This window comes from Acomys minous (genome assembly GCF_964271855.1).
Source record: "Acomys minous genome assembly, chromosome: 6".
Lineage (NCBI taxonomy): Eukaryota > Metazoa > Chordata > Mammalia > Rodentia > Muridae > Acomys > Acomys minous.
The window spans coordinates 53,936,446-53,964,095 of record NC_140487.1 but is presented as its reverse complement, the minus strand read 5'-3'; the positions used below and the strand labels follow the sequence as shown (position 1 = coordinate 53,964,095).

Here is a 27,650-nt window from a genome sequence, read left to right as displayed (position 1 = left end):
ACCAAGAGGAGCAATCTGTACACCACATTCAAAATCCAAAGATGATTTCCGCTCAGATCATCTCAAAACATTCTATCTTTTAATAATAGCAGAAGTCTGCTGAGATCACCCCAATTTATTACCTCTTCTCCCCCCAAAAAATCCAGGAGCAGGTAATTACACTGCCTGATGACAAAAGACAGAGTGTTCAGCATGCCCAATTACAGAGAAGCACTGAAATGTCGGACAGAAATGACAACTAACCGCAGTCATGAGTCACTGTGGGTAGCACGGCCCATTTCACCACAGTAGACAAAGCTGAACTGTCTTCTCAAACCAACTGTAATCTTCCTCAAGGTCTTTCCAATTAACTTAACCATGAATAATTTTCTCTTAAAGCTACTTTAAAGCTTCCATTTAGTACCAGAAGGCAAATTCACAATCCATTCCTATAGTTGGAGTAAGTGGCCTGCTTCAGCTTGGGCAACCGTATTCCTTTCTCTGAGTGTTCTGGCCATGAAAGGTCTCATATCCTAAGCAAAGTTAGAGTGGGACATCCAGGTAGGGCAATGGAGCATGGGTCAGTCAGACCTACTACTTGAAGGACTCCTGTTTCCTAGAGAGTAATCTCTATACTTGGCAGAACACTCCAGGCTGGAACAGAACTCTCACTGTTCCTGTAGACCCTTTGGGAAGCAACTCTTGCTCCATTAGGCTCGGGGCTGGACACCAAGAGGTATGAAAACCAGGATCTGCTAGGCCAGAACATGGGAGAAGGTGGGGATCAAATCAAAGCTGAGCAGATGGGAGTCGGGAAGGCTCACCCAGAGAGGGTGGCAGGAATAGTGCAGCGTGGATGACAAGGGAAGGGCCAGTGGCAGGAACCATGAGGATGGCTGAGCTTGGTGAGCAGAAGGTCAGGGAAGGACTAACAGAAACCTAATCACCATCCTCACACACAGGAAGGTGACCCAGCCAGTTCCGATGGTTCAGGCCTGTGGCACTAGATGTGGGAGACTGATGGAGAAGAAAGGGGAGGGTTGGGAAAGGGGAAAGAGGGAAGGGAAAGGAAAGGAGAAGGGAAGGGAGGAAAGGGAAAGGAAGGTCTTGCCTACTTAGAATGCTGTTTTGATTTTTGTGCCTGCTGAACCCCACCTTTCCCACCGTGTCTAGGACCTGAAGTTACTTCATCTGAGAGGTTCTTCCTCTCATCACCTCAACTATGGCCCCCTCCCTCCTTGTACACACCCCATGCCTAACTACTCAACAAGTACAAAATCTGATGTGAGTTAAGTGCCTGACAATTGTCGGTGGGATGTAAAAGAACCGTGTTTTATTACAAGTATCTATTGGCGCTGATAATGGTTTTTAAAAAAAATAAATAAAGCTAAGTGGTCGAAGAGGTGCTTGAGTCACCTAGATCAGTCTCTGAGAAAGGAGGAAGACACAGTCATTGTTTCAAATTCCTGACACAGAAGAAGGAAAATAATTTCAGCCACAAACCCAAAGGCTTACGAACTGTTAGTCAAACAATGCTCAAGGTTTTCACCAGCATGATCCCTGAAAACACCAGAGTCACCCAGAAGTTTTCCAGCTGAGGATCATTCAGCTGACAGGTTCTGGGGTCCACCTCCCACACGCTGGTGAGGTAGGTTTGAACCAAGGCATCTGTATTTTTCACAATGTCCTCATGTGTGCAGGTTTAGAGACCTCTGGCTGCTTGGTTCTAAGCTACTGGCGACGTGACCTGTGTCTGAATGCTGCTCAGGAGAAGGGCCACTGTCTTCCTGGCCAAAAAAAAAATGGTCTTTATAAATAATGTTAAGGCTACTATGAATTATTACTTTGTCTCATAGTCTTCTCAGCAATAGAAAGCAGAGGCTAGGTTCATCCCACTATAACTGCAAAGGCCGGTGATGAGTGAGGCAAGCAAGGTACTTACACAACTGCTAGGTAGCCGAGGATTCGAAACCTGGCTGTTCCTCCTAGAGGAGGTGCCCATAGCACTGTGCAGTACTGCCTCCCTGCTGAAGTGGGTGGGCAGAAAGCAGCTCCCCAAACACACAACGTCAAAAAAGTGGCAGGTGCTTTTCATCCCTGCCATCATCCCTGGACCATCTTGTCCAGTAACTCTCCAGAACTGGCTCTCTGTAAACCCTGAGCATCCCCGCATCCGCCCTTTACTGTGTCTTGTGCGTCTTTCCATCTTCGTCTATAACACAAAGCTTAGCCCGTGATCTGTACTCAGCAACAATGACTGGGTTCCGTGACCGGAATCAACGTTTATGTGGCTGCTGCCAAGCACCCCATGTAAGCATAGCTCCCATGCTACCAAGAACGGAGAAATGTCACTTGAGTATCCAAGGGAAGGGCACGACCAGGGGTGTGCTCGTCCTGCCTGTATGACGTGTTTTAGACAAACCTGGAAGGATCTGGGGTCCCGGTGAAGTAGTGGATGCACGGTGAACTTCTGTTCTGAGGCAGGACAGATACTATACTGGCTGTGGTGAGGAAGGACTCAGAGTCTATGCAAACTCCACTGGCTTTGTCTCGTAAGATATTAATCATCGTCTGCACAGTGATGCTTTCTGAGAGACAGAGAGAGAAACATGACTGTATATAACTGTGAAAACTGTCAACCAAAACGGATGAACTTTTTAACTAATAAATCCCCTGAAATCATACCTAAGGAAATAACTTCTCGACTACTGTATGCAATTCTCAGTTGCTCTGATGACTAGGTTTGGCCACGTGATAAAAACTCTGACCAACAGCAGATGGGCAGGAATGGTGTGTGCACATCTTTGGTAATATTCTTGCTCTGTCCTTGGCTTTTTCTGTCTGCCTTCCTGCTGGCTGGGAGAGGCCAACAAGTGGTTCACAAACTGCAGCCCAGTGTTGAGCAGAAAAATCCCCAGCTCTGGACTGTGGGAAAGAAATAGCTTTGCTCCTCCGGTTCCCTTTAAGCCACATTAACTCAGATCTCTTTGTTACAGCCTTACCTCTACCTCAACTAGTGCAATAACTGAACCGACACACAGGTAAAGCATATGGGGCTGATACGTAGCCCTCTGCACTCCTCATGCCTGCTGCCCTGGGTTAGTAGTACACTCTCTGAAGAATGACCACTCGGCAGTGTGAAACACGCACAGAGGCATTTAGAGTACTCAGTCTTCGGGACTACCGGCTATAAATCCAGATGAGTGGATTAACTCCTCAGTATACAGCATCCTATTATAACAGGTTCTCCCCTGGTTAGGAGTGAACAGTCTGTCAGCTGGGTGTGGTGGCTCATGCCTACAATCCCAGCATTCAGGAGACTGAACAGGATGAACACTAATTTGAGGCCATCCTGGGCTACACAGTTAGTTCCAGGCCAGCCTGAGCTACACGGAAACCTTTCTCAAACAAACAAACAACAAAACCAACCAAACAAAAAGCAAACAAAAAAACAAACAAAAAAGCACAGTAGCTGCGTGGAGAAGCGGCTGGCCAGCCGTGGACTCCGGAATCCAGATTGGAACCTGTAATAAATTCACCCTTCCTCAAAACTGCTCCCCAAAGTACCAAAACCAAGGACGCAGGCCCACAATCCCACCCTGAATCTGTGTACACAAAGATGGAATCAAACAGGGTAAGGATTCTTTAGTATGATGCAGATCCGCTTTGTAAACCTCTATCTGCATTTTACACAAAATATTAGCAATTTCTTTGGTTTCTTCACTGTGCCAGCGTCCTGCCTCACAAGTTGCTATTACATTAACAGGTTGGCAGTCTCTCTGCCATCTGCCTTGTTGTTCTTCCCTTTGCCGGGCTCCAGGTTTCCCAGCCTGGACTGTGCAGGTGGCGCCCCCTGGAGTTACAACGGGTTCCTCCACTCTCTGCTTCCCGTTAACCACTGCTGATTTAGGGTTGATGGTTGCTTGAGCAGGACAAAGAAGTTCATCATTAGTTTTTAGCCTGAAACGTTTAGAACTTTCTCATGAACTTCCCATTTAAAAATAAGTACTTTCATGCCTTTTTATATAACAAGTGGGGGGGGGGGGGCTGGGGTTGTTTGTCTGTTCATGGTTTTGTTGTTTGTTTTTGCTATAGGCAAAAGTCCCAGTGTATTATTCAACATCAAGGGCCAGAAAACATTTTTCCAAAAGAACCAGATAGAAGATATTTTAAGCCTCTGGGCCATGTGCTCTCCACCACACTGTCCTCACAGCAACTTCCCAGATCCACCATTATAGAACAAAGGGGGCCACAGGCAGTTCATTCACAATGAAGTGAGTCTGTGCTGTGGTTTGGACCTGGAATGCCCTCCAAAGAGCCAAGGGCTGAAGATTTGGTCCTCGGGTTATGATGCTATTGTGATGTGGGAGGCCTAATAGAAGGAAGATGGGCTCCCTGGGGGTGTGACCATGATGAGGTATTAGGACTCCGCCTCTCTCTCCCTCCACAACCCCACCCCCACCCCACCCCGTGTTTCTCATTGCTTCCCAGACACCATGAAGTAAGCAGTTTCCTCAACATGCCTCAGGTGCCATGACACCTGCTCCCATTTCAGACCCAAAAACAACAGAGCAATTGATCATGTAACAAAATCTCTGAATCTATAACTCAAAGAAAACTTTTCCTCCTAATAAGAATTTCTATCTCAGTGATGAGAAAACTGACTAGCATAGTAGGGCTTTATTTACAAAAGAGGCGGCTGCTAGAGGATATACTTTGAAGCCATTAGTTTTAAATGATCAAGTTTGATTGACAGCTATGCATGTAGAACCATCCAGTAGATAAGGTGCCCATTACAGGCAATGGAGGACGAGGTCTATTCACACATATAAAGAAGAAGCCATCTGTTCAACACAGCTACCTAAATGGGACTCTTAATCAGAATTTAGTATGTTTGGCACGGCTGTATGGCACAGATGAGTTATAAAGAGAATTCAGTTCAACAGTCCAATGCAGAAGTCTGTGGATAAAAGTGGTACCCAGGCACTATGAGAGGATCTCAAAATGAGCAGAAGGCTTATCCTGCAGGCTAGGTGGGCTGGAGGAGAGCTCTCCCACGTTTCTGGAGCTGTAAGGAAGACTGCAGTCAGTATCACAAAGGATCGCGTGGCAACAGCAGTGTTCAACATCAGTGGATATAAGAAACTTACAGGTTCCTACAAGCACGGAAGCTGCAAGTAAACAGATGCAAGTGCCTCTTTGCCTGGACACCAAGAATATAAGGTGCAAGTTTGTCTCAAACATTCAAGGCTTATTCTCTACCCTTCCTCTTTGTTCATCGTCCAAAGTTCAGGCAAGAAGCAAAGCGTGTAAGAAGGAGAATTGTATGGAGCAGGGTAACTTACCTTCCTGCTTTTCTAAGCTGTCTTTCCCTGCACAGCAGTCCATATGGTCATCGGCTGGAGAAAAAACCTGGGCAAAATTGAATTCTTCCTCTCCGGTCCACCAGCCTTGACTCTGAGCGTAAGTTCTGAGTTCTGGGTGTTCCTCGTCCATCTTTGTAGTGAGTGAAAGCTGATTGCAAATGCACCTCACTCCCTCTGCAAAGAGTTCAATGCGTGGTTAATGAAAGGAACCCCAAGGCTACAAGGGAGGGATCAGTTCTGTTTCTGAGGAGAGAAACACAAAATCCTGATCTTCGCTCCAGGAGACGCTCTAAAAGTTCAGCCTGTCTCCATCAGATGTTACGAAGCGTAAATGGACATCAGCTTTTATGGCCGTAAATTCACAAACAAAATGAAACACTCCCCTTTATTCTGACTAAATAAGCCCCAAGCATGCGTGTTTATGGGGAAACTGAACAGTTCTTTGAACGGACATCTCACAAGAGTTGGAATCTCTGTGCGATTCCTCTACAGGGATGCTCCACAACATTCATGGGTTCCTCCTCCCCATAAAGATGCTCCTACCTCGAGAAGCACTTCCACCACCCCCACCACCACACACCCAGAGTTGGTCCCTAAGCTTCAAGGTGCTGTCTATCCAGATGGCAAGTGGCTAGGTTACCATCACTAGCTCCTAAGGGCCATTCACAGAGGCCACTCCCAGGGAGCGTGCTGAGCTTCCAGATCCTTGGAGAATTACGTAAGAATAAAGAATACCTTAAAGCACCTACTGCCTGAAGCCAGGTCCCTAGAAGCAAGATCAGCTGGACTGTTTCCCCAGCACCCCCAGCTTTGATGACTGACACCTCCAAAATATGCACTCTTTTTTTTTTTTTTTTTTTTTTTTGGTTTTTCGAGTCAGGGTCTCTTTGTAGCCTTGGCTGTTCTGGACTCACTTTGTAGACCAGGCTGGCCTCGAACTCACAGCGATCCGCCCAACTCTGCCTCCCGAGTGCTGGGATTAAAGGCATGCGCCACCACGCCCGGCCAAAATATGCACTCTTGACTGAGAGGCACTGGCCATTGACCATTCCTTTTTTTTTTTAATGTAAAATTATAATTAAATTTATAATTAATGTAAAAGTATAATTAAGCAACAGAATACAGTTACGGTCCCCCAAAAAGTGATACTGACACCACTCACAGTAAGCTATTGAAAGAAAGGAACGCTCTTGCGGTCTCCACAGAGGTTATTTTCCCAGAGGGCTGGTTTGTTAGACATTTGTTTGTAAGAATCTGAACTGAGAGAACGGAGTGCATTAGTTCCTCCTACTACCATCAATCACAATGCTGCTGGGGTCAGAGAACATGAAATCAGTGAGCTTAAAAAAAAATGGCTGTTTGAAAAAATGTTTAGTGAAAAACAACACTCATTTTGTAGACATGGACTTTTTTTTTTTTAAATAAGGGATGCTTTGAAGGAAGCCTAGCTTCTGAGTGCAGTTACACATCAAAAAGTCTTAGACTCTACTTAAAAGCAACTGGACTGCTTTGAAGCACAGCCCATCCGTTTACCATCCCGAGAGAGCCATTTGATAGCTCCACTTTATCTTAGGAGGGTTTGTGTAAAGGAGTTTCACATTCCTGCAGAGAAGGAGAGCTGGAGGTCTAGGGGAAGGGCTTTTGCTCTGCACACACTCTAAGACCAGGAGCATGCACAGGCCCTGAGAAATATATGCTGGGCACACAGAGGTAGGAAACCTCCCTGATGGCTCAGCTAGCCCATTCGACACACTGTGAGAATGAGCAGTCTTCACGCACATAGAAAACTGCTCTACACAGCTTGTTCTCAGTAGGGTAACTTTGTACAAAGTCCATACACTAACTGTGGTGGAGCCTTCATCACTGGAACCTGTGCACAAAATCAGGCTTGAGTCCCAGTGACTGTAACAGATCTGGCTATGGTTGGATTTGGTTCTGATTACCTAAAAAAAAACTTGGATGGCAAACAGACTGCATACATAATATCTTTCATAATCAAGTGGTAAAGACTTTATAGTAAACTCAACTGAACAACAACAACAAAAAAAAACTGCAGGCATGTAGAGGTTCAACAAGATGACAGCGTGTGCATCTACTTGCTGGGGCTGCCTGGAACTCAGCAGGGGTGAATGGCAGCATACACGGTATCTACCTCTCATCTTGTCCCAAGGACTGCAAGGGGATAGCCACTGAGCGAAGTTTCTCTGCAACCATGAAGGATGTTTGGAAGCTCTTTAACTAACTCTAGGACTCTATCCCATTGGGACTCGAGGGAAGCAGGGGCAGGGGGTCAGGGGCAGGGTAGTGGTGGAACACTGTCTCAGCACTCGACCAGAAACGAGACACTGCATAAGCTAGAGTGCCACTTCTCAAGTAGATGGCCAAGTCCGTGCCCTTGTAGGGATGGAGTCTCAGACATATGAATCACCTGGTTGGCCCACAGCAGCACTCCATTCCATGGTCTTCACAGAGCCACGTTTCAAGTCTAAGCTTAAGCAGTTATGAAGCTGGGAGCGACAGTGGATTTATTGACCTATTGTGAACCAAGACTCCCCATTCCCTTGCCTAACTCAAAATTAGGTTCACGCTTCCTGAGTCTTTCTTTCTTTTTTTTTTCTTTTCTTTTTTTTTTTTTTTTTTTTTGGCTTTGATTTGGTTTTGGTTTTTCAAGACAGGGTTTCTCTGTGTAGCCCTGGCTGGCCTGGACTCACTTTGTAGACCAGGCTGGCCTAGAACTCACAGAGATCCACCTGCCTTTGCCTCCCCAAGTGCTGGGAACTTCCGATACCCCTCCACTGGACTCAGGAGACTCCGGATACTTTTCTGGAGACAGGCACCTGGAAGGGAGAGGCATGCATAGCTAAGCCTGAAGGCGGATGCAGATAGGACACACCACAGCAGCACAGCCAACATCACCCCAGCCTGTCTTGTCCTCAAAACTCTGTGCCCCCTCACCTGTGATTCTCTCGGCAGCCCAATACTTCCCTACGGTCTCCAGAACCCAGGCTTCCTCGCGATCCACCAGCAGGTATGCACTCTGGAAGCTATGGCAGGACTGCGCATCTTCGTAGTAATTCCCACCTTGTCCGTGCTCATCCAACAAGGACACGATGACGTCTAGGGCTTCTTTAGCTGTTGCCCCTCGTTCTAAACCAAGCCTGAAGGAAATCGTAAGTACACCTCGGTCATCTCAGGCCACACGATCATTACCATAGCAAGCGAAGACTGGGGCAAGGTCAAATCAAGAAACATGCCAATGTGTATAAATATGTTAAATATTCAGACCTTCATATGAACTGAACACAGAGTGCCTCTCTCATACATGCAGTTATAGATGGGAGGAATGTGCTCTGTCTTTGGACACCCCACTCCCATAAGACTAGAAGTATCAGGGGCCAGTGGCTGCACTCTCTGGACTGGAAGGTCAGCTCCTTCTTGCTCTTGGCTGACCATATCTTACATTGGATTGTCCAGCTCAGCTCTAGCCTGGATTTCCTTCTGACTACTGCCTAAGCAAAAGGAAATATGGCCAGCTTGGACCAGCTGCTTTTCTACAGTGGCTATCTTGGGCACAGCCATAGCCTATCGTGTCTCCTCAAAGTTCATGTTGAAACCCTAACACCAATGAGATGGTATTAGGAAGTGGGTCCTCTGGAGATGATGAAGTCATGGAAGTGGTACCCTCATGCGTGCCACTAGTGTCCTTTATAAAAGAGGTCTCCTCAGAGAGCTGCCTTGCCTCATTCCACCACTAGAGGACGCAGTAAGTAGTTGCTGTGCATGAATCAGAACATATTCATATTAAACATTAAATACTGGTACCTTGATTATGGACTTCCTTGTTTCACACATTATGAGCAATACATTTCTACTGTTTATATCTACCCCATTTAAGGTGTTTTGTTATAGCATCCTATAGTGGACTGAGAAAACTGATTCCAAGGGGTTGGTTGCCAGCCGCTGTCCTCTGTGCATAGAATTTGCTCAGAGATCTCATTAGGCGCAGGTTATAATATGCCTGGTTCTATGTACTTCCCTCCTACACATTGGACTGCATCAATTGGCGTTGTTTACAGAACCAACTGTCAAAAGAGCATAGAGTCCTTTTAACATGAGCCAGACGCCCTCCTTCTCCAGTCCCATCAGTGAATAAGCCTGTTAAGGAGAATGCAGACACTGCCTCCGCTGTGGCCTTGGGATGCCTACATAACAGATTTGAGCTTCAGTTCTATGCCACCTATAAAAAGCGTCAAGGTCATCGGGGTGTGGTAAGACAGTGAGCACGGAGACACATAGCACTAATGATGGCTGGAGCCAAACCAGTCACCGGTCAACTTCAGCAGGCGGAGTGCTGTGGCCCAGAAACTCAGAGAGCACAGGACCCAGCCCCAGCTCCTGTCACCCAGTGGCAGTATGGGCCTTAGACATGTGACCCTTTCCAGTGCCATGTCCTCAAACTGGCCATGCACACACACCACATAAACGGCATGAGATGCGCTGAACTATTAACTCCACCTGTGGGGCCTTCACATTGTTAGAACAAAGCAGCAGCAGAGCTACACAGGTGGTGACACAATCCTGTCCTCGAAAAAACCACCCGCGACTTAAGAAAAGTATCGACTATTCAAATTCTCTCAACTGAATGCATCCTAAGAAAGGTCCCGCTGTGCTGTCATGGAGAAGGAAGGATAATGCAGCTGAAAGCTGTGGACTGAGCCCTGTGATTGGCTTATGCTCATGGTCAGAGCATCGCCTACCAATTCACTTGACGGGGCCTCCTTTTAAGCTTACTTAGGAAGACTTGATAACAGAGCCGTAATTTACAGCGATGAACCCTAGGGCCTTGAAAGAATAATAAGAGTAAATCCTGGGCTTCACAGATAGGGTGGCTGGGTTTCAAACTTGTCTGAGACGTCCCCCTGTGAGTGCAGCACATTATCTCTCTGGCATGAATAAAAAGAACAAATTCTACATTAAGTAGATTTCCCTGTGTCAAAGTCACCACCCCCCTAAAAGGAGGTGCATCTCAAAGATCTGGAGCAAAGTCTTCTCCAAGGTCCCTGGTCCCAATGCCTCATGTCTCGATGCCCCCCCAGGCCTCTGCAGGCCTAAACTGACCTACACAAGCACATTCCAGGAGCATGTGACAGCAGCTGGTGCAATAGTCTTTGGAGGCTGGAATTTCTGTTCTGTAGAGTCTAGTGTGCATGGCTGCTGACATCGCACAGAGGCTCTGTACTTGTGTTTTTCCCCCATCCCAAAATACAGGGAGCATTCTGATTTACTGCTCCTCAGATGAGCACCAAGGATGAAAAGGCATCTGTGCCTTCAGCACACGTGACCATTCCCATCCGGCCTCCTGGCCACGGGCTGAGGACAGGATTGCCCACTCCACAGTACAAGGGCCCGTTAAGGACTCTGGGACTGCGTACACCCCACCTGAGCTCAAGAGGTACAGATGAGTCCTAAGTCACTGGACAGGAGGACATCGCTCAGCATCCTTAGGCATGTTTCTAAGCCGTCCCCACCCACTCTCACCTCCTAGATGGGTTGGATGCACAGAAATCCAAATGAACGCAGCATGTTTCTGACCCAGTGCCTAAGGTGACTTGGTGGCTGTGCCTTAGCCTAACCAGGACAGAGAAGGGTCAGAAGGACCCATGTTGGTCTCATTCAGACATCTACATCCAAAGTGCTTTGACAGAGTTGTTCTGGGTCTGAAAATTAGGCGCTCCAAAATTCAATTCTTGGGTTTGTTGCAGGGTCGGGGGAGGGAATTGAGGCCCATAGCCTGGCTCACAAGTAGGCTACACTCCCCTGCCCGGTCCTGAAGGAACCCATCTGACAGCACCCACACGTTGCTTTAGAAATCTGCCCACTGAGCTTTGCAATATCTGTGACTCTGTAGTTCAGAATGGGCTTGCCTCTATACCCCAAATAAGCAGGGCTAGATGAAAACTGTATTGAGCTTGGTAAACCACTGCTATTCTGCTATTCTGAGGCAAGTAGTGAAAATAATTAATAGCCCAGTTCTAGAGGACTCTGTTGCAAATTATCCCCACCCCCACTTCCTACCAACACATCCTCATGGTCCCATCTGGCTTATGGCCTTTTGGACATTTAGAAGATCCTCAGCCTTTAGCAAGGGCTGGACACAGGAGGATGCTATAAACAGATGGTTATGGCCATCTTCAAATGCCGAAGCCAGTTCTCCCATGTCGGGGCGATGAGAGCTTTGGGGAGTGGTTACACAGTGAGAGTGGAGTCTTTGTGATGAGATGAGGGTCCTTAGCAGAGAGACACAAAAGGTTGCCCTCTCTCCACTGTGGCCTTCTGTACCTGGGCACTGTGACTTTGAACTTCCCAGCCTGCAGAGCTGAGATGTAAGTATCTGTCCTTTAGCCCTTCGGTCTGCTATGTATTTGTTACAGCACCCCAAAGGGACTAAGGAAAGTGGTCTGTGGATGTTATATGCGCTGTGCACTGGAACTTAAAAATCATGGAAGGTCAGTGTTTTGGATTGAGCCCCTGCAACTGGCTCTCAGCTGGCCAGTTCAGACTAAACTGGAGTTGCCTAGGCTTAAATGCCCTGTGGCTGGAGCTTTTGAGGGCAGAGGTAGCCCACTCTTCCCCTTCTTCAATAAACAAACAGTTCTAGTCAGCCTGGGGCAGCACAAGAAAGTCCCTGTAGCTGTAGCCCTTACAGAAAAGTAACCTGAAGTCACCCAATGTTAAAGAGTTGCTTTTTTCTTCCCCACATTGTTCCGTTTCTCCCTTTTCCACTCTGGGAAAGCCAGTGTTCCACCCTTGCCTGCTGGGGGCTGTCTGCCTCGGCAGAGTGAAAGCTGCCCTGATTCGTGCATCACGAACAAACGCCAACTCAATCTAAAACTAAACTTGCTGTCACGTCATCTTCTGACAGGGGAGAAGCTGTTTGAGACCTTTTGACTCCTTTCCACTTCACTTTCCTGTCTCCCTGGAAGAAGTAAAACATGATCGAATCTAGAGAGAAGTGTACCCTGGCTCAGCCACCGTCTAGCCCTGGGGTGTTGGGCAGGCCACGTGACTTCCCTAATTTCCAGTTTCCTCATCAACCACAGAACTTAGAAGACTGAGCTCTTTCGTTTGTTGTGTTAATGAAATATAGAGCAGGCCGCATAACTTCCCTAATTTCCAGTTTCCTCATCTACCATAGAACTTAGAAGACTGAGCTTTTTTCGTTTGTTGTGTTAAATGAAATAACACATATGAATCCAGCTTCTCAAGAGACTTGGGGAAACTGTGACTTTAATTCCACAGATGCTTCCCCTACAGGTCTTGAAAGAGCCTTTGTTCCCATCACCTGTGAACTCCCACATTCTCTAACAACCCACCCCAAAACCACAAGCCTCCAGCCAGATTTCCTTCGACTTTCTTTCAAGACTGTCTGAGATGTCTGACATGAGAAGCCTAGGCTGGTGGGTTGTGTTCAGAATTATATGATGCTCCGGAACACTAAGACTGAACAGGTTTAGTGTCAATGCCAAACTCATTTAGAAGTAGGAAAAGCCAGGCTGCAGGGGGACGGATGGCTCAGAGGACCAGAGTTCAGATACCATGAAATGCTGGGTGCTCGCTCACTTGTGGTTTCAGCTCCCTGGGAATTCATAGAGAGGAACACCCAGAGCTGGCTGGCTGGTGAGGCTAACTGTCCTGGACCCTCCCTGGAAGAATGAGGTGGTAACGTGATATAGGAAGGCTCTGGACATCATCTTGGGCCTCCAAGCGCATGCGCACTGTGCACACAGACCCCTGAAATGAAGTGGAGGCAGTCTGCAGAAAAAGAAAAGGATGAAACCGGTATATAAGGGCCAGATGCCATGCATGGACAGAACGCAGCCAGCTGGCACCCCACCTACTCGGAGAACAGAGGGTTAAATGTGAGGGGTTTTGAGCTGGCTGCTAATCCTTCCTCATCTTTACACCACAGGTGTTTGGGCAGGCTACAATTTAGCACTGCCACCCCACTTCTAGCTGATCATTAGGTATTTCCTAGAATGCCACTGTCTAATGGGATCCGAACACCTCCTGGCCCTCATCTGGACAAAGGCCAAGTGGCATCATTGGGACAAACAGACCTTAGACAGAACAGATTCCAGGTGCAAGAGACACCTTGACTTCCAGAAAATATAACCCCCTATTTTAATGTTAGCTCCTGCCAGCTGCTTGGTACGTGGATCCACAGTCACTAACAAGCAAAACTCTGTGTGTATGTATTTGTGTGTGTGTGTGTGTGTGTGTGTGTGTGTGTGTGTTTATATGCCTTTTGATGTGTGTGTGGGGGGGGTGCTGGGGAGAGGACTATTCAGAGATATGTAAATAAGAAAGAAGGGAGGGAGCGAGGGAGGGGGAGGGAGGGAGAAAACAGACAAAGCTTGGCTTTTAGCAGCACTAAGAGTGAATTATAACAAGTGTTGCTTAATGCTTACGTTCCCACACACCTTTAAGAAGCACAGACAAATTATACCTTTACCCTAAAGACAGCGCCTATTAAACTGAGGCTGTCACTCGGGTGTGTCTCGTGCAGCTGATGGATGGATGGAAGGCACAAAGGACCAGAGGATGCAGATGGGGAGCAGCTATATTCTTTGAATAATCAGCCGCAGTCTCACAGACACTTGAAGTAGAGAGTGTGAAATATAAATAGCCCACTCTTGCAGGAGCTGCCTGAGAAGCCGGCAGCCAAGCACAGAGGACAGGCAAGGACAGTGCAGGAAACGATGCTATAGACAGCAACAGCTGGAAGGGCCTGAGCACCGTGTAGAAGGTGATCTCCAGCTGTGCAACGGTACAATCTCTGCCTTATGTCCCTTCTGCCTTGCTGAGGTAGACTGTGGGCAACCCACCTGCAGTCAGGGGTGGAGGACTGTGAAGCTGCCTTTCTATCAGGCTCCTGGGCAGTGTTTCTGTGGAGGCCATGCTTTGAGAACTGCTGCCCTGGACCCTCTCCACTTGCAGTGCTGTGACTGTGATCTATGGTATCCACATTTCTGCAGCTCCCCAGTTAACACTGGAGGACTCTGGGCTCAAGAGTCATTCATAGAACTTGCTTGGTGTGAAACAGTAGGCTGAGCCATTTTAAAGCTGGGAGCAGACTTTGAACTAGACTCAGAACTTAGAAGTCTACTCTAGGTACATACAATGTACCCCCTCCAAGGTCAGGGTATTTGGGTATTTGTCACACCATTCTTATTGCAATAGCTATGTGCAAGACAGGAGAGATGTCAAGTTAAAAGGCTGCAGACCAGCCACTATCTGCTCCTGCATTTATTATCCCACACTTTAATAACTTTCACAGCAAGAATTATCCAGCAAAAATAACTTCTTTGTCTCTACCCTTTGGTCCTGCAGACCCACCTGGAGCACATCTTCCCTCTACATCCCAACTGTGCCAGGCAGGGGTCTCCAAACACCCAGTGTCTGTGGAGGGCTAGGCCTGGAATTCACACCCTGCAGTGTCTGCGGAGGGCTAGCCCTAGAAATTGTGCCCCTTTTGTGTCATCACACCCCACATCTCCCTTGCTTCCTCTCCCTGTCACCTTCAGTCGTCCTTGGATTTGTGCTGTTCAGGTAAAATTGACATTCAAAATGGAAGCTGTGAAGCTTCCCATTAAATTGACACTTTCCTTATGTTTATATTTTATGCCTTATCCACCACCTAACCCAAATCCATGTCATAATTAGAACTAAAAATACCATTTAGATTTATATCTTCACTCCTAACTCAATCCTAACTGTACACAACAGCAGTTCTCAACCTGTGGATCTCAATCCCTTTGGGGATCAAATGAACTTTTCACAGGTGTCACATATCAGATAGCCTACATATCAGATATCTTCATAAAGATATTAGGAGTTGTGGAGTAGCAACAAAAATAATTTTATGGCTGGGGGTCCTCACAACATGAGGAACTGTATTAAAGGGTTACAGCATTAGAAAGGTTAAGAACCACTGGTATGTAAGTTCACTAGGTTGTATAGACTTATGGCCTGGTTAAATTGTGTATGTGATATTATTTATTTATTTGCAAGGCTTTTTATAATAAAATATAAATAACTTTGTTTCTCTTGATCTAAATTTTAAAGAGGATCTGTGTCATTCTGTGTTGCTCAGTTTGCCCTCCCCTCGCTGCAAGCCGACTACAATCTCTTTGCAGCCTTGAGCTTTTTCGTGCAGAAGCATGAAGATGACACTGATACTGAGCAGGCTACAGGGCTCACAGAATTGAGGATCTCAGGAGGACAAAACCCAGGGCAGGGCAGAGAAGGAAAGGCACTCTCCATCAGCGCTCAAAAATTAACTTCTGGGATTAGGATTTCTGCCAGCTCCCTGGGTCCCATTACTGCAACACTAGCACAAAGTCATATATGGGGGATGATTTCAATGCTGATTCTTCATTGTCAGGGTTTGTATTAAATGTAGAGGTGTATTTAAAAGACAAAAAAAGGAGCTGCCAAAACAAATTCGACATGAGCAACTTTCCCCTGGGGAAATGTCCAAACCTCAGTTCTTTTTCTTAGGAAGTTAGCTTTAAGGAGGAAGTTCTAAATCTGTCCAATATAGGTCTCACCTTGAAAACCAGAAGAGACTTAGCACAGAGCAAGCAGAACGACAAGTTGGTGCTCCACTCCACTCTGAAAGCCACGCCCTCTGAAAGCCACGCCCCCTGGAAGCCACGCCCTCCCGCCCCAAGCCCCACCTTCCCTCAGCCATACCATGATTCCATTTCAGAGGGCGTACTGCTCTCTCCTACACCCTTCTCCTCGTTCACTCAGCTACAGATCACCCTCATGTGCCAGGCCCAGTGCCCAGTACTTGTGCCACAGGGAAGAACAGATCCCAAAATCTCAGCCCACCCAGATTCCACATCTGGCTCCTTTTGGTCCACATCTGGGAGAAGGGGGAAAGCAAAGCCAGACCACCAAATGGCAGACAGAAAAGAGGGCGCTCCACCTGTGTTCCTTGTTCTTTTAATAGTATATGCATTGTGTTTATTGTTTCTCTTGTATGCTATTGTAATTTCCAACTCCATAAAATGCTATTTAAAATATTGATTACAAAGGTCCAAAACACAGGCTTGTAAATGAGGCATTTTAAAGACATGGTTTGTTTGCTTGTATTTTTCCATTAGTAATTCTTCATTTTCAGGGCTTCTATTCAGACAGTTCATACAGAAGGGTGTATGACCACAACCACAGCCAAAGTGTAGAAGCATCTTCATGATCCCCTAAGAGCCCCTTACCCACTCCACACCCCACCCCAACCCCAGAGAAGACCACTTGCTGCCTCTGTGACTCTGCCTCTTCTGTGACTCACTCACGTGACTTTTCTACGTGATGCCTTCCACTGAGTGCGTGTCAAGTCAAGATCCTATTTGTAGCACATAGCAGCGCTTAATGATTTTTTTTAATGATGAATAATATCCCGTTACCATCTACTCCATTTTCCCCATCTTAGAATTTCTATTAAGCAGAACTTCTTACAATACAGGAAGTATGGGGAAAAAAATAATTCCCACCCCCACTGTCACCATTCTGTACCTGACCAGATCCATCCCCAGTAAAGCTTCCGTCTCAGCAGCTGGTTCTCTGGCGTTGATGGCTTCGTTGGCTATGCACACCCCATGTTCATTGGCTCCCATTTCTGCCCCCCAGAGCCAGGCAGGTCTGCTTATCACTATGGCGTGGGTCCTGGGAACTTGGTCGATTGAGATGTAAGTACACTGAAAAGAAAGACAAGCAAGAAGGTGCTGTCACCTGTCAGAAACCTCTTAGTTTCCACCGTGGTACCTACACTGGACCATCAATCATTTACGGAGCTGAGGAAGTAAAGGGCCTGAACGCCCAGCCTCCAGACACCCCGGGGCAGCCCAGGGTTCCTGTGGTGAGCACCCTTCTGCTTTGGTCAAGTCGGTCTGTTGACAGCGTTTCCTCCCACACCATCACCTTCAGTCGGGTGTTGAGCTGGCCACTGCACTGCCATCTCTGCTCACTGTCACAGTCCCACATGGCCCTCAGAAAACTTCATCCTCACACGCAAACCTCCATCTTTCTCCGTGGTTGCCAGACTCTCTTAGAAACCATAGATCTCTAGCTTTGAATGAACTTTCACCCAGAAACCTGACCCAGAAAACAGGTAAGAAGATGCTGTCTAAAGCAAACAAAAAAATAGGGCTCTGAACATCTTGAAACGATGCCCCGGGGTTTGTGGGACATTTGACAGCCTATGATCTCAGCAGTGTAGAAAAGGGGACCAGAACATGATTCTACTGTTGCGCTTTCAGATGATAAGTAGTGCTCACACACACACACACACACACACACACACACACACACACACACACACACACGCTGCCCTGCCTAACCACTGGACTGTCACGTTAGGCTAGCAAAGCCACCAACAGAATAACTTTACGGAGAGGTGTCCTTCTCAGCCCCGACAGAAACAGAGCACACACTACTCCAAGAACCTGAGCCTATCTCTGAAGAAGGACAGCGCTCACTACATCAAACAACTTCTAAGGTCATTTTAACCTCCCATCCTTCTGCCAGGGTCCAGGGGTGGTGCCTTCCTATCATCCAGGAAGTCCTAAGTTTAATCTCATCATCAATCAGTCACAGTGGCACACTTCTGTAATCACAGCACTTGGACGGTGAAGGCAGAAGGATCGGAGGTTCAAAGCCCGCCCTGGCTACATAGGAAGTTCAAGGACAGCCTGGGCTATATGAGAGCCTGTTTCAGTAAGTAAGTTAATAAGCAGGACAGTAACAAAAAGAAGTAAGGGTCCTTCCTTCAAACAAAGTGTTGCGCAAAAGTTGAAACACAATAGAGGTGGCCCAGCAAATGTGGGAAGGGGCAGGAGACGATGGTGGGGACGCCGCTGGATCTGGAAAGCCACTCAGACCACACCTACTCTGCTCCCTTCTCTCCGCCCACATCATGGCTCACTCCACCCTGGGGGACTGGGCCTCAGCACTCATCACTACCTTCTGCAGGGCAGTCATCCAAGGCTATATCACGCTCTTTGCATGGTGGAAATGCCAAGCTAGCTGCGGGCTCCATCTACATTTCAAACTGGGAGCTCGAGAGAGATTTCTTTTTATCAATTCAAGACAGCTGCTCATGAACCTAGTCAGGTGTTTTTCAGGACTGCAGTAATACTTTTTCACTTGATATGTTTTTAGAAACTGAAAGTTAATTAATCTCAGAGGTTGCCAAGAACCTCTTAAGGTAAGGGTGTGTGCGCGCGCACGCATGTGTGTCAAATTGACAGTAAAACACACCCTTGAAATGTTTTCCCTGATTTAATTGCTGAAAATAATTTATTTTGAAAAATGATTCTTGAAGAACAAAGAGCTGACCCAGCAGCAGTGCTCACAACCCTATCTTTTCTCAATGGAACTGAGGTTTCCATCTTCAAAACGTACTCACTCCAAGTGTACAAAGCAAGCAGTTTGGCATCACCATGACTTCATGTGGAGTGTCCCCTGATGCCCACATATTAAAGGCTTGATCCCCAGGGTGGTACTACCGGGAGATGGTGGATCTGTCACGAGACATTTAGGGGAGTCGCCCCAGCTCTAGCAGCACCCCGCCCCTGGCAGACTAGGCTCAGCTGCCTATGCAACATGACAAAAAGAGCAGCCACGGGGGCAGGGTGGGGGGAGAGAAAAGCAAGCTAGTACATGAAGGGAAGAGTCCAGTGACCCCAACTTCATTCTCAGGTTACTGGTGATGAGCTCTAGGTCTTAATAGCGAGGGAATCTGGGTACAAGGGCCCAGGGTACATGAAATCGGGGTACAGTCGGTTGATCACAATCTCGGCTGACTCTGCAAGGATGTCTAAGAAAGATGTGTTGCTTATGGGACAAGCTGCTTCTCAGGAAACGTTCACTTCTGTTCGGGGCTTTAGCATTGCCTTGAACAGGGAGGTGGTCAGTCCTGTAGGCATGCTGTTCCTGTAACTCAAGGTAACTGCAGGTTTAAGACACTGAATGCCCTCTGTGCCTTCATCCACGGCGGGAGATAAGATAAGCCAAGCAACACAAGGCAAAATAGAAAAGACAGAGAAAATTAAATGGACCAGAGAAAGGAAATAAGCCCCTCACCCTGAGATCTTATTTGCTTTTTTGAGAGCTCAGAAACTTCAACACAGCTGGCAAAGCCAAAATTGCCTATGTGCTTTCCTAAAGGCATCTCAAACAAGAATATTCAAAACAACCAATGAGGAGGCTGGAGAGGTGACTCAGTGGTTGCGAGCACTGGGTGCTCTTTCAGAGGACCCGGGTTCAATTCCCAGCAGCCACATGGCAGCTCACAGCCGGCTCACAACTATCTCTACCTCCAGTTCCAGAATACCTGATGCTTTCTTCTGCTCTCCATGGCCGCCAGGCATGGGCATGGTGAACGGACATATATACTAGCCAAACACCTATACACACATGATAAAAATAATTAAATAACAAATGAATGTGGCACCTACTAAAAGCCCACAATGTCTGTACCCCTGAGTTCCACTGTATTTGCCCTCCTCTGTCATCATCCCTAACACCACAGCTTTAAAAATTGCACTTACAGAGAGAAATTATTGAAACAAAAAAAAGACCTACATCATTTCATATTTTCCTTTACATTTTTTAATTTTAAGCATTGCTTCATCTTTAAATCTTGCAAGTTGCATCCTTTGAGGAATGTAATGCAGAAAGCCTCCGGATCAAGCATACACGCATGTAAACCGTGACTCCCTAGAGAAGCCTGCATCTTTGCTCTTAGTTGGTTCACTGCCCGTTTCCTGTACAAATCCCGGCCTAAACACCTATTAAACTTACTAACTTCGCTTCACTCAGCCTCATCCTGAAATTCCTCTCTGTGGCATCTGTATCAAGGATCCAGCTTCACCTGAGCCGAGGCTTCCCTAGCTTTTAGTGACCGTGTCTGGATGGTTTCCTTGACATCCATTTGCAGACACACCTTGAGTGATTAGCACGACTATGTGTGTTGGTAAGCAGGAGTACAGAACAAAGTAAAAAGACAGAGAGAAAAAGGCAAATGTTTTCCCCTGGTTTTCAGATACCTGTAGGTCCAAAGGAAGAACTAATGTTTTGTGGCAAATGCTTCAAAATACTGGTCAGGAGTCTTTAAGGGGTGCAGCCCAGAGAGAGCCTTGGATCCCCAGAAGTGTTCTCAAGGGGATAATAGACTCTGGCCTCTTTCTACCTTGATCCCTGGGTCTTGATGCAAGCACTTCTCAGCCACATGCTCCTGCCAGATGTGCCACCTTCCCAGAGACCCAAGGTAATGGCGCCCAACAGTCACACCTGGAAGCCCCAAACTGTTGAGACAAAATAAATCTTTTCCCTGTGTCACTCAGCTACCCCGAGTAGCTTTATGCTGTTGCAAGACTGACTAACTCAGTCACTGCCCAAGACTCTTCACAATTCCTTCCCCAAGGGGCACAAGTGAAAAGAATGAATGAGTAGGGAAGGAATTCTTAAGTATATAGATTCATCTTGACCTTTTCTTTTTTTCTTTTTTCTTTTCTTTTTTTTTTTCTTTCTTTCTTTCTTTCTTTTTTTTTTTTTTTTTTTTTTTTTTGAGACAGGAAAAAGTTAAGATACAAAATAGTTTTGTTAATTTGTCCTTCGGTTCATTTGTACACAGTCATTTCATTTTACCGACTATTTCCAGAGCACCCACCACTTTCAAGAGAGTGGCCAGCAGCAGTCGGCATGGACCAGGACCCAGTGACCTCGTCTCAGCACCCTCTACTCAGGGGAAGTGGGATTCTTGATTTTGCAGCCATAAAGAATTTCAGGGCAGGTCAGGTTGCTGGGGTTTATTAAGAGATTTTAGCCGAGCCGGAAGCAGGGAGGCTAGTAGAGAGACACTCAAGAAAAGTGTAAGACACACTCAAGAGTGGGGTTTAGATCCTCAAGGGAGGTGCATACTTTACCGTGTCAGAAGCAGCCAGATATAGCACTGTGGCTGCTGTCAAGCCGCATCTCAAAAGGCTGCTGAGAAGCACTTTTTTTTTTCCTTTCTTTTTTCCCTAAATGGGATTATAATGTCTCTGGGGGTGTCTTCGATAGGACTTCAGCCTGGTTGAATAAAACCCCAAGACAGCACAAGGATGCCAGCACACATCCATCCGTACTGAGGCTTCTTTGAAAACTGTAGGTTACGATGGGAGGCAGGAGGAAGGCTCAGCTCAAGCCGGATATGCTCGGCTTTGCCTTAGTTATTTCTCATTGCTCTGACAAAATATCCTGACAGAAAAAGCAACCTTGGAGACAAATGGTTTATTTGGGCATGAAGTTATAAGGTAGAGCCTGTCATGACAGAACAGTGCAGGCAGCAGAAGCCTGAGGCAACTGCTCATACTGTGTCTGTCCACAGTCTGGAATCAGAGACCCATGAACGCTGCTGCCAAGTCCCTCTCCCCTTTTCACACAGTCCGGGACAGGAGCCCAGAGAATGCTGTCCGCTTATCTAATCAAGACACTCCCTCACAGGCATGGCCAGAGGCTAACCCATCCTAGATGCTCCCTCACAGGCATGGCCAGAGGCTAACCCATCCTAGACACTCCCTCACAGGCATGGCCGGAGGCTAACCCATCCTAGACACCCCCTCACAGGCATGGCCAGAGGCTAACCCATCCTAGATACACCCTCACAGGCATGGCCAGAGGCTAACCCATCCTAGATACTCCCTCACAGGCATGGCCAGAGGCTAACCCATCCTAGACACTCCGTCACAGGCATGGCCAGAGGCTAACCCATCCTAGATACTACCTCACAGGCATGGCCAGAGGGCTAACCCATCCTAGATACTACCTCACAGGCATGGCCAGAGGCTTTCTCTACTAGGTGATTCAAGATCCTATCAAATTTTATCATTGATACTAACTATCACAGTCCTCAAACATGATCCACCACTATTTTAATGTGTGTATCTGAAACATATCTGTCTAAGGGGTATTGGCACCATGTAGACCACCTTTGCAGCAAATGCTGTAAATTACCCTGAAGTTTCTGACTTTCAGCTGGCAGGCGGCTTCAATCCGACTCCCTTCTCATATCCCCTTAGTTTTTCCTTTCTCTCCTGCCTCAAGAGCATTTATGCCATGTACTGCTGGCTGACGTCATGGAGGCAGCCCCTGCTCTATGACTGGGGAGGAGAAGGAACACGCACAAATGGGGACCATCATCAGAATGACTTCAGGACACGTCACATGGGCCTGTGCATTTCATGCACATGGTTTCCTGTGACCCTCTTCTGTTAACCTTACCATGTTTCATATTCTGTTCCATATCATTGATGTCTTCGTTATATGTGTTATTTATATAACTGCTGTTGTCTCCTCTGGCTAGCATGTCAGCTCCACTAGTAAAGATGTTTCTACTGCTTAGTTTATAAACATAGTCCAAGGTTGAACTTAGTCATTACCAATGAGCTTGTTGAAGGACTTATTCAATGTGTATGACTGTGTGTCTGTGTGAATGTATATGCATCATGCGTATCCAGGGCCTGTTACTGGCAGTGGGTGTCAGATCCCCTGGAACTGGAGTTCTAGATAGTTTTAAGCTACTGTGTGGGTGCTGGGAACTGAACCCAAGTCCTCTACTAGAGCAGCAAGTGCTTAACCTCTGAGCCATCTCTCTAGCCCTGTCAATAGACTGGATGGATGGATCAATGAATGGATGGGTGGATGGATGGACGGATGGATGGGTGGACATACAGACAGATGGCTGGTAGATGGATGGACGCTTGAATGGATAGATTACAAAGGTCCCAGGGAGTATAAAAGAGAATGCATCTACTTAGCCAGAGATTATACCAAGTAGGAGACATTTGAAATAATATTAAGATGGTCTGGGCAGCAGAGATTCCAGGCCGAACTAAAGACCTGAAGATATAAAACTATGTTCAATGTGTGTCACAGTTCAAGGAGGTCCCCTCAGTAGCACTAAGGGTGCTACCTGCCACACTGCAGCACAGAACTATGAGGGCTCAGTAAGGGCTGAACGGTAAATGCATCCCACACTGAATCAGAAAGACCAGATGGTGCCTGTGGGAGTTAAAATCCATGCAGCCAGCCTGACACTCTTCAGGCCAAATTTAGATGATGAGGAAGGAAGGGGATCCCCAAGTAGCCAGATGGACCGAGTCAGTCCCTCCAAATCCACCCAGTAGGAGAGCCTCAGGGAGCCTGTAACACATGTAACATGTCCCCAGAGGCCTCTCTGTCACAGGCCACAGGAGCCATGGCCTAACAAGGGCCCTTGTGTGACAGCTACTCCAGCCTCTCTGCTCCTTTGTCAGTAAAACCCAGCTAATCACAGCCACCTCTGAGGGTGGGCCTGGGCTGGGGAGGAATAAACAACAAATTCACACAGATTGCTATTCACAGTGCCAGTGGGAAAGTACATCTCACAAAACAAGGCCCATTTACATCAGACGTGATTAGCTAGAGCCAGCCATGGCCCTGAAGAAGCCATTTCATAAATAAAATCCATGGACCGTGGCAACTGTGCTATAATAAGGGAAAGAAGAAGCAGGAAGTGAGGCGCACTGGCTTCCCTCAGGATCACAGATCTAGAAAGCATCTGAAATCTCTCATGGCAAAAGCGGGTACGTGCCCCAAGTCAAAATTCCTAGTGAAACTTACAGCAAAGCAGACAAACAAAAACAAAAAAACCCCGGATGGGAGGGATATGTCTCAGAAAGCCTCAAAGCGCTTGCCACCCAAGCATGAAGGCCTGTGTTTCTTTTCAGCACCCAAGAGAAACTCTTTGGAGCAGAGCATACCTGAAATGCCAACACTGATAAGACAGAGACAAGTCTTGCCAAGCTTGCAGACTCCATGTTCAGTGAGAAACCCTCGAAATCTTGAGCGGAAACGATTGAGGAAAATACCTCACACCAACCCCAGGTCTTCATATGTGCATGCAAACACACACACACACACACACACACACACACTGTGCACATGCACACACTGCACACACACACACACACTACATGCACATACTGCACACACACCACACACACATGACACACTCTGCACATACACATGCACACATAACTGCATACACACGCTGCACACATACACATGCTGCACACACACACACATACACACACTATACATATAAGAATCGGATGAGCAGCTTCCCCACAGCCCCACGGCCCCTCCCACTCTGCCTTCCATAAAACAATCTGTCAGTGAGTGTGACTTCAGGTGCCAAAGCCACAAGAATAGGAGGATGTCTGAGCAGGAGGGAAACTTTCCATTGTCAGCACCTGCCCATCCTGTGCTTTCATTCTTTCAGGTGGCTTCAGGGGACAGCTAGGGGGAAGGGCAAAAAAATGATGGGCTTTCCAAAGCCCTCACATACAGTGACAGACACAATCAGTGTGCAGAGCAAGCCCTCTGCTGCCTCGTGGGGCTGGATGGACACTGAAAGGCAAGCTCAGCTTCTCAGAGGCCTACGCCACCCACGTTCCACAGCACACTATTTCTGGACATGGCCCAGTGAAAGGCGAGCAGAGACTCACACAATAGGCATTTCAGCTTGTGAAAAGCGGCCATTGTATCTTTCCTACTGTACTCCGAGGGAGACCACAGCCCTGCCGCCACCAGTGGGATAGCTGATGACTCAGCCAGACTTCAAGGGCAGAAGAGAAAAGGCTGGCCTGGCCTGCTTGGGAAAGAACATTAAGAGGCTTGCATCATTAAGGCAGTGTTATCCAGATCCTTGAGGCTTAGGGCAGCAGCTTACATTAGGCCAGGGTCTCATCTGCTGTTTGACTTAGCAGTGTGTTCTACGGAAGGTGCTGAGGGCAAAGAGCGTCACCGCGTTAAGATCTCTGGGGATAGTCAGTGTGCAGGCCTGGCCTGAGGAGTGGGTTTGGGAAGGGAGGCATGCCAGAAGGAAGTCCTTGACTAGGCCACCATTTCAAAGCTGTGAGCACTGCACTTTCCCCTCAGAGCAGGTCTTAGTCTTACAGAAAGATGTGAAGGACAGGGTCGAGCCTAAGGGACAAGATCTAGCCTAGGGGACAGGGTCTAGCCTAAGGGTCAGGGTCTAGCCTAAGAGACAGGGTCTAGCCTAAGGAACAAGGTCCAGTCTAAGGGACAGGGTGTAGCCGGCCCAGTGGCCCTGAAACTCTGTTTAATTGTCCTGATGCCACAGTGTTTGTTCACCATTGTGTTCACCTTTTGTGAGAAATTATCTATAGAATTAAAATTCAGATTTTGCTCTCATACATGCATGCATGCACGTACACATGTACGCACGCGTGAAGAAGAATCCCTGGAAAGAAGCTGTGTCTGCAGAGGTAGATCAACTGATTAGAACTGCAGCACTGTGGAGGGGTTGGAATGTTACAGGTCCAGAGGCTCGTTACCTTATCTTGGGTAGTTCTAGCCCTCCAGAGCAGCCATCCCTTGCCCACATCTGTGTCAGAACTAACATCTTGTAAATAATAAATAGAAACCTCTTAGAATCTATTAGCTTAGCAGACCCCTACCTTCTCCCAACCCCCAAACTTAAGAATGTTATCAGACAGCATCCTGCGACTATAGAAACTCCTCCCCCACCCTGCTGTAACCATCTCTCTGATATACCCACCAATGTATTTAAAACTTGCCTTGATTTAGGATTGTCTTTGTTCTGTAAAACTATAAAACTTCATGGAACCGCTTCCACGCTGGAACACGGAATTTTAGGTAACCTAAATATGTATTCCCAGGCCACGGTCACTCAAAATGGCCCCAGGACAAACCGTCTCTTATTCCATTTAAGATGAGAGCTGTGGTCTTTGCCTCAAAACATCCAACAAGAATTACAGCCGCCATCTAAGCGACCCTTCTAGTGAGGCTGCTCTTCTCATAAATGCGTTCCCTGGGGAGGAAGAGAAACAATTTACCAAAAGCTCACGCTAAACCATGGAAGTTAAATAGCTTCATTAGGGCTACTGTGCCACATAGCACTCCGGGAAGAAAGGAAGGAAGAAAGGAAGGAAGGAAGGAAGGAAGAAAGAAAGAAAGAAAGAAAGAAAGAAAGAAAGAGAGAACATACATTAAAATGGACCTTCAAGAAAACAAAGGAAACCACAAACAGCAAAATAATGGAGATGGAGAATTTTTATCAAGCAGCTCTAGATTCTGTCAGGATGTGTGATGCGCCAAACCTAATTCTGCTATAAACGTTTAGTCTCCCAGGCACCAAGCATAAATATGAGCTTTACTAAAAACTCATTTTTTTTTCTGAAACAGTATTCTACTGTTGATACAATGCCTTCTAAATAGAAGATCAGGCTATTTAAGAGTAAATGTGTACACACACACACACACACACACACACACACACACACAGCACACAGCACACAGCATAACCCAGGAAGTTGTTCATCTGCTTCCTCTCCCCATCCAGGAAGAGCTGCACATGCTTGCCCTAAGACGGAGGCGAGTCATGAGATGCACGGCAATAGAACATTCCCAGAAAGCACAGAGAGCTTTCAAGGATAAATATAGATGCTCGCTTCAGTGGCACACACTCTAAGATTAGAATCACATGGAGATTAGCACAGTCCTTACACATGATAACAAAAAGAAAAAAAAAATCTTATCCATCCTGTTCTTCAACCCTAAGAAAAGTTGTTATAAACTGAAAACCCACATGGAAAAACTAAAGGATATCAAACCCAGATGTTTTAATCCTCCCGCTGCGCACTGGAACAAAAGCATTGGGTGTAATTTTAGAACTGAGAATCGCGTGCTGAGGCACCTCATTTCCTATTCTTAGTGTCTCAGACAAAGTGACGGGTCGATGGGACCGGCTGATAGGAAGATGAAGGGTGGGATGATGGAAGGAAAAGCCGTGTGGAGGGATGAGCAAGCTGTCAGGAGGCCGCGTTAGCATGCTTCGGTGAGTTCTCAAAGCAAACCTCAGGATCCGTGTGCTTGAGATAGCACGAGATGGATGTGACGTTGATTTTTTATTAAATTGTGATATTAATAAATTTTACATTGACCTCTATTTTATGTGCATGAGTGTTTGGCTTTCATGTACTTGTGTACCATGTGTGAGCCTGGTACCCATGGAGGTCAGAAGAAGGTACCAGATCCCCCGGAACTGGAGTTACGGATGGTTGTGAACCACCATGTGGTTGCTGGGAACTGAACCTGGGACCTCTGCAAGAGCAACAGGTGCTCTTAACCACCGAGCCATCTCTCCAACCCATGATTTTATTTTTAATAAGA

At 46.9% G+C, this 27,650-nt stretch overlaps 1 protein-coding gene across 1 annotated transcript in view; it reads right to left on the bottom strand.

The window, feature by feature from the left end:
• The window catches only part of SCRN1 (secernin 1), a 65,918-nt gene that overhangs the window by 13,110 nt on the left and 25,158 nt on the right, over positions 1 to 27,650 (bottom strand). The window contains exons 3-6 of the mRNA XM_084786331.1: positions 16,926 to 17,107; positions 8,301 to 8,503; positions 5,325 to 5,519; positions 2,402 to 2,567 (exon numbers count right to left, since the gene is read on the bottom strand). Of these exons, the coding sequence (XP_084642457.1) occupies positions 2,402 to 2,567; positions 5,325 to 5,519; positions 8,301 to 8,503; positions 16,926 to 17,107 (746 nt within the window). The remainder of the gene's footprint in view (positions 1 to 2,401; positions 2,568 to 5,324; positions 5,520 to 8,300; positions 8,504 to 16,925; positions 17,108 to 27,650) is intronic.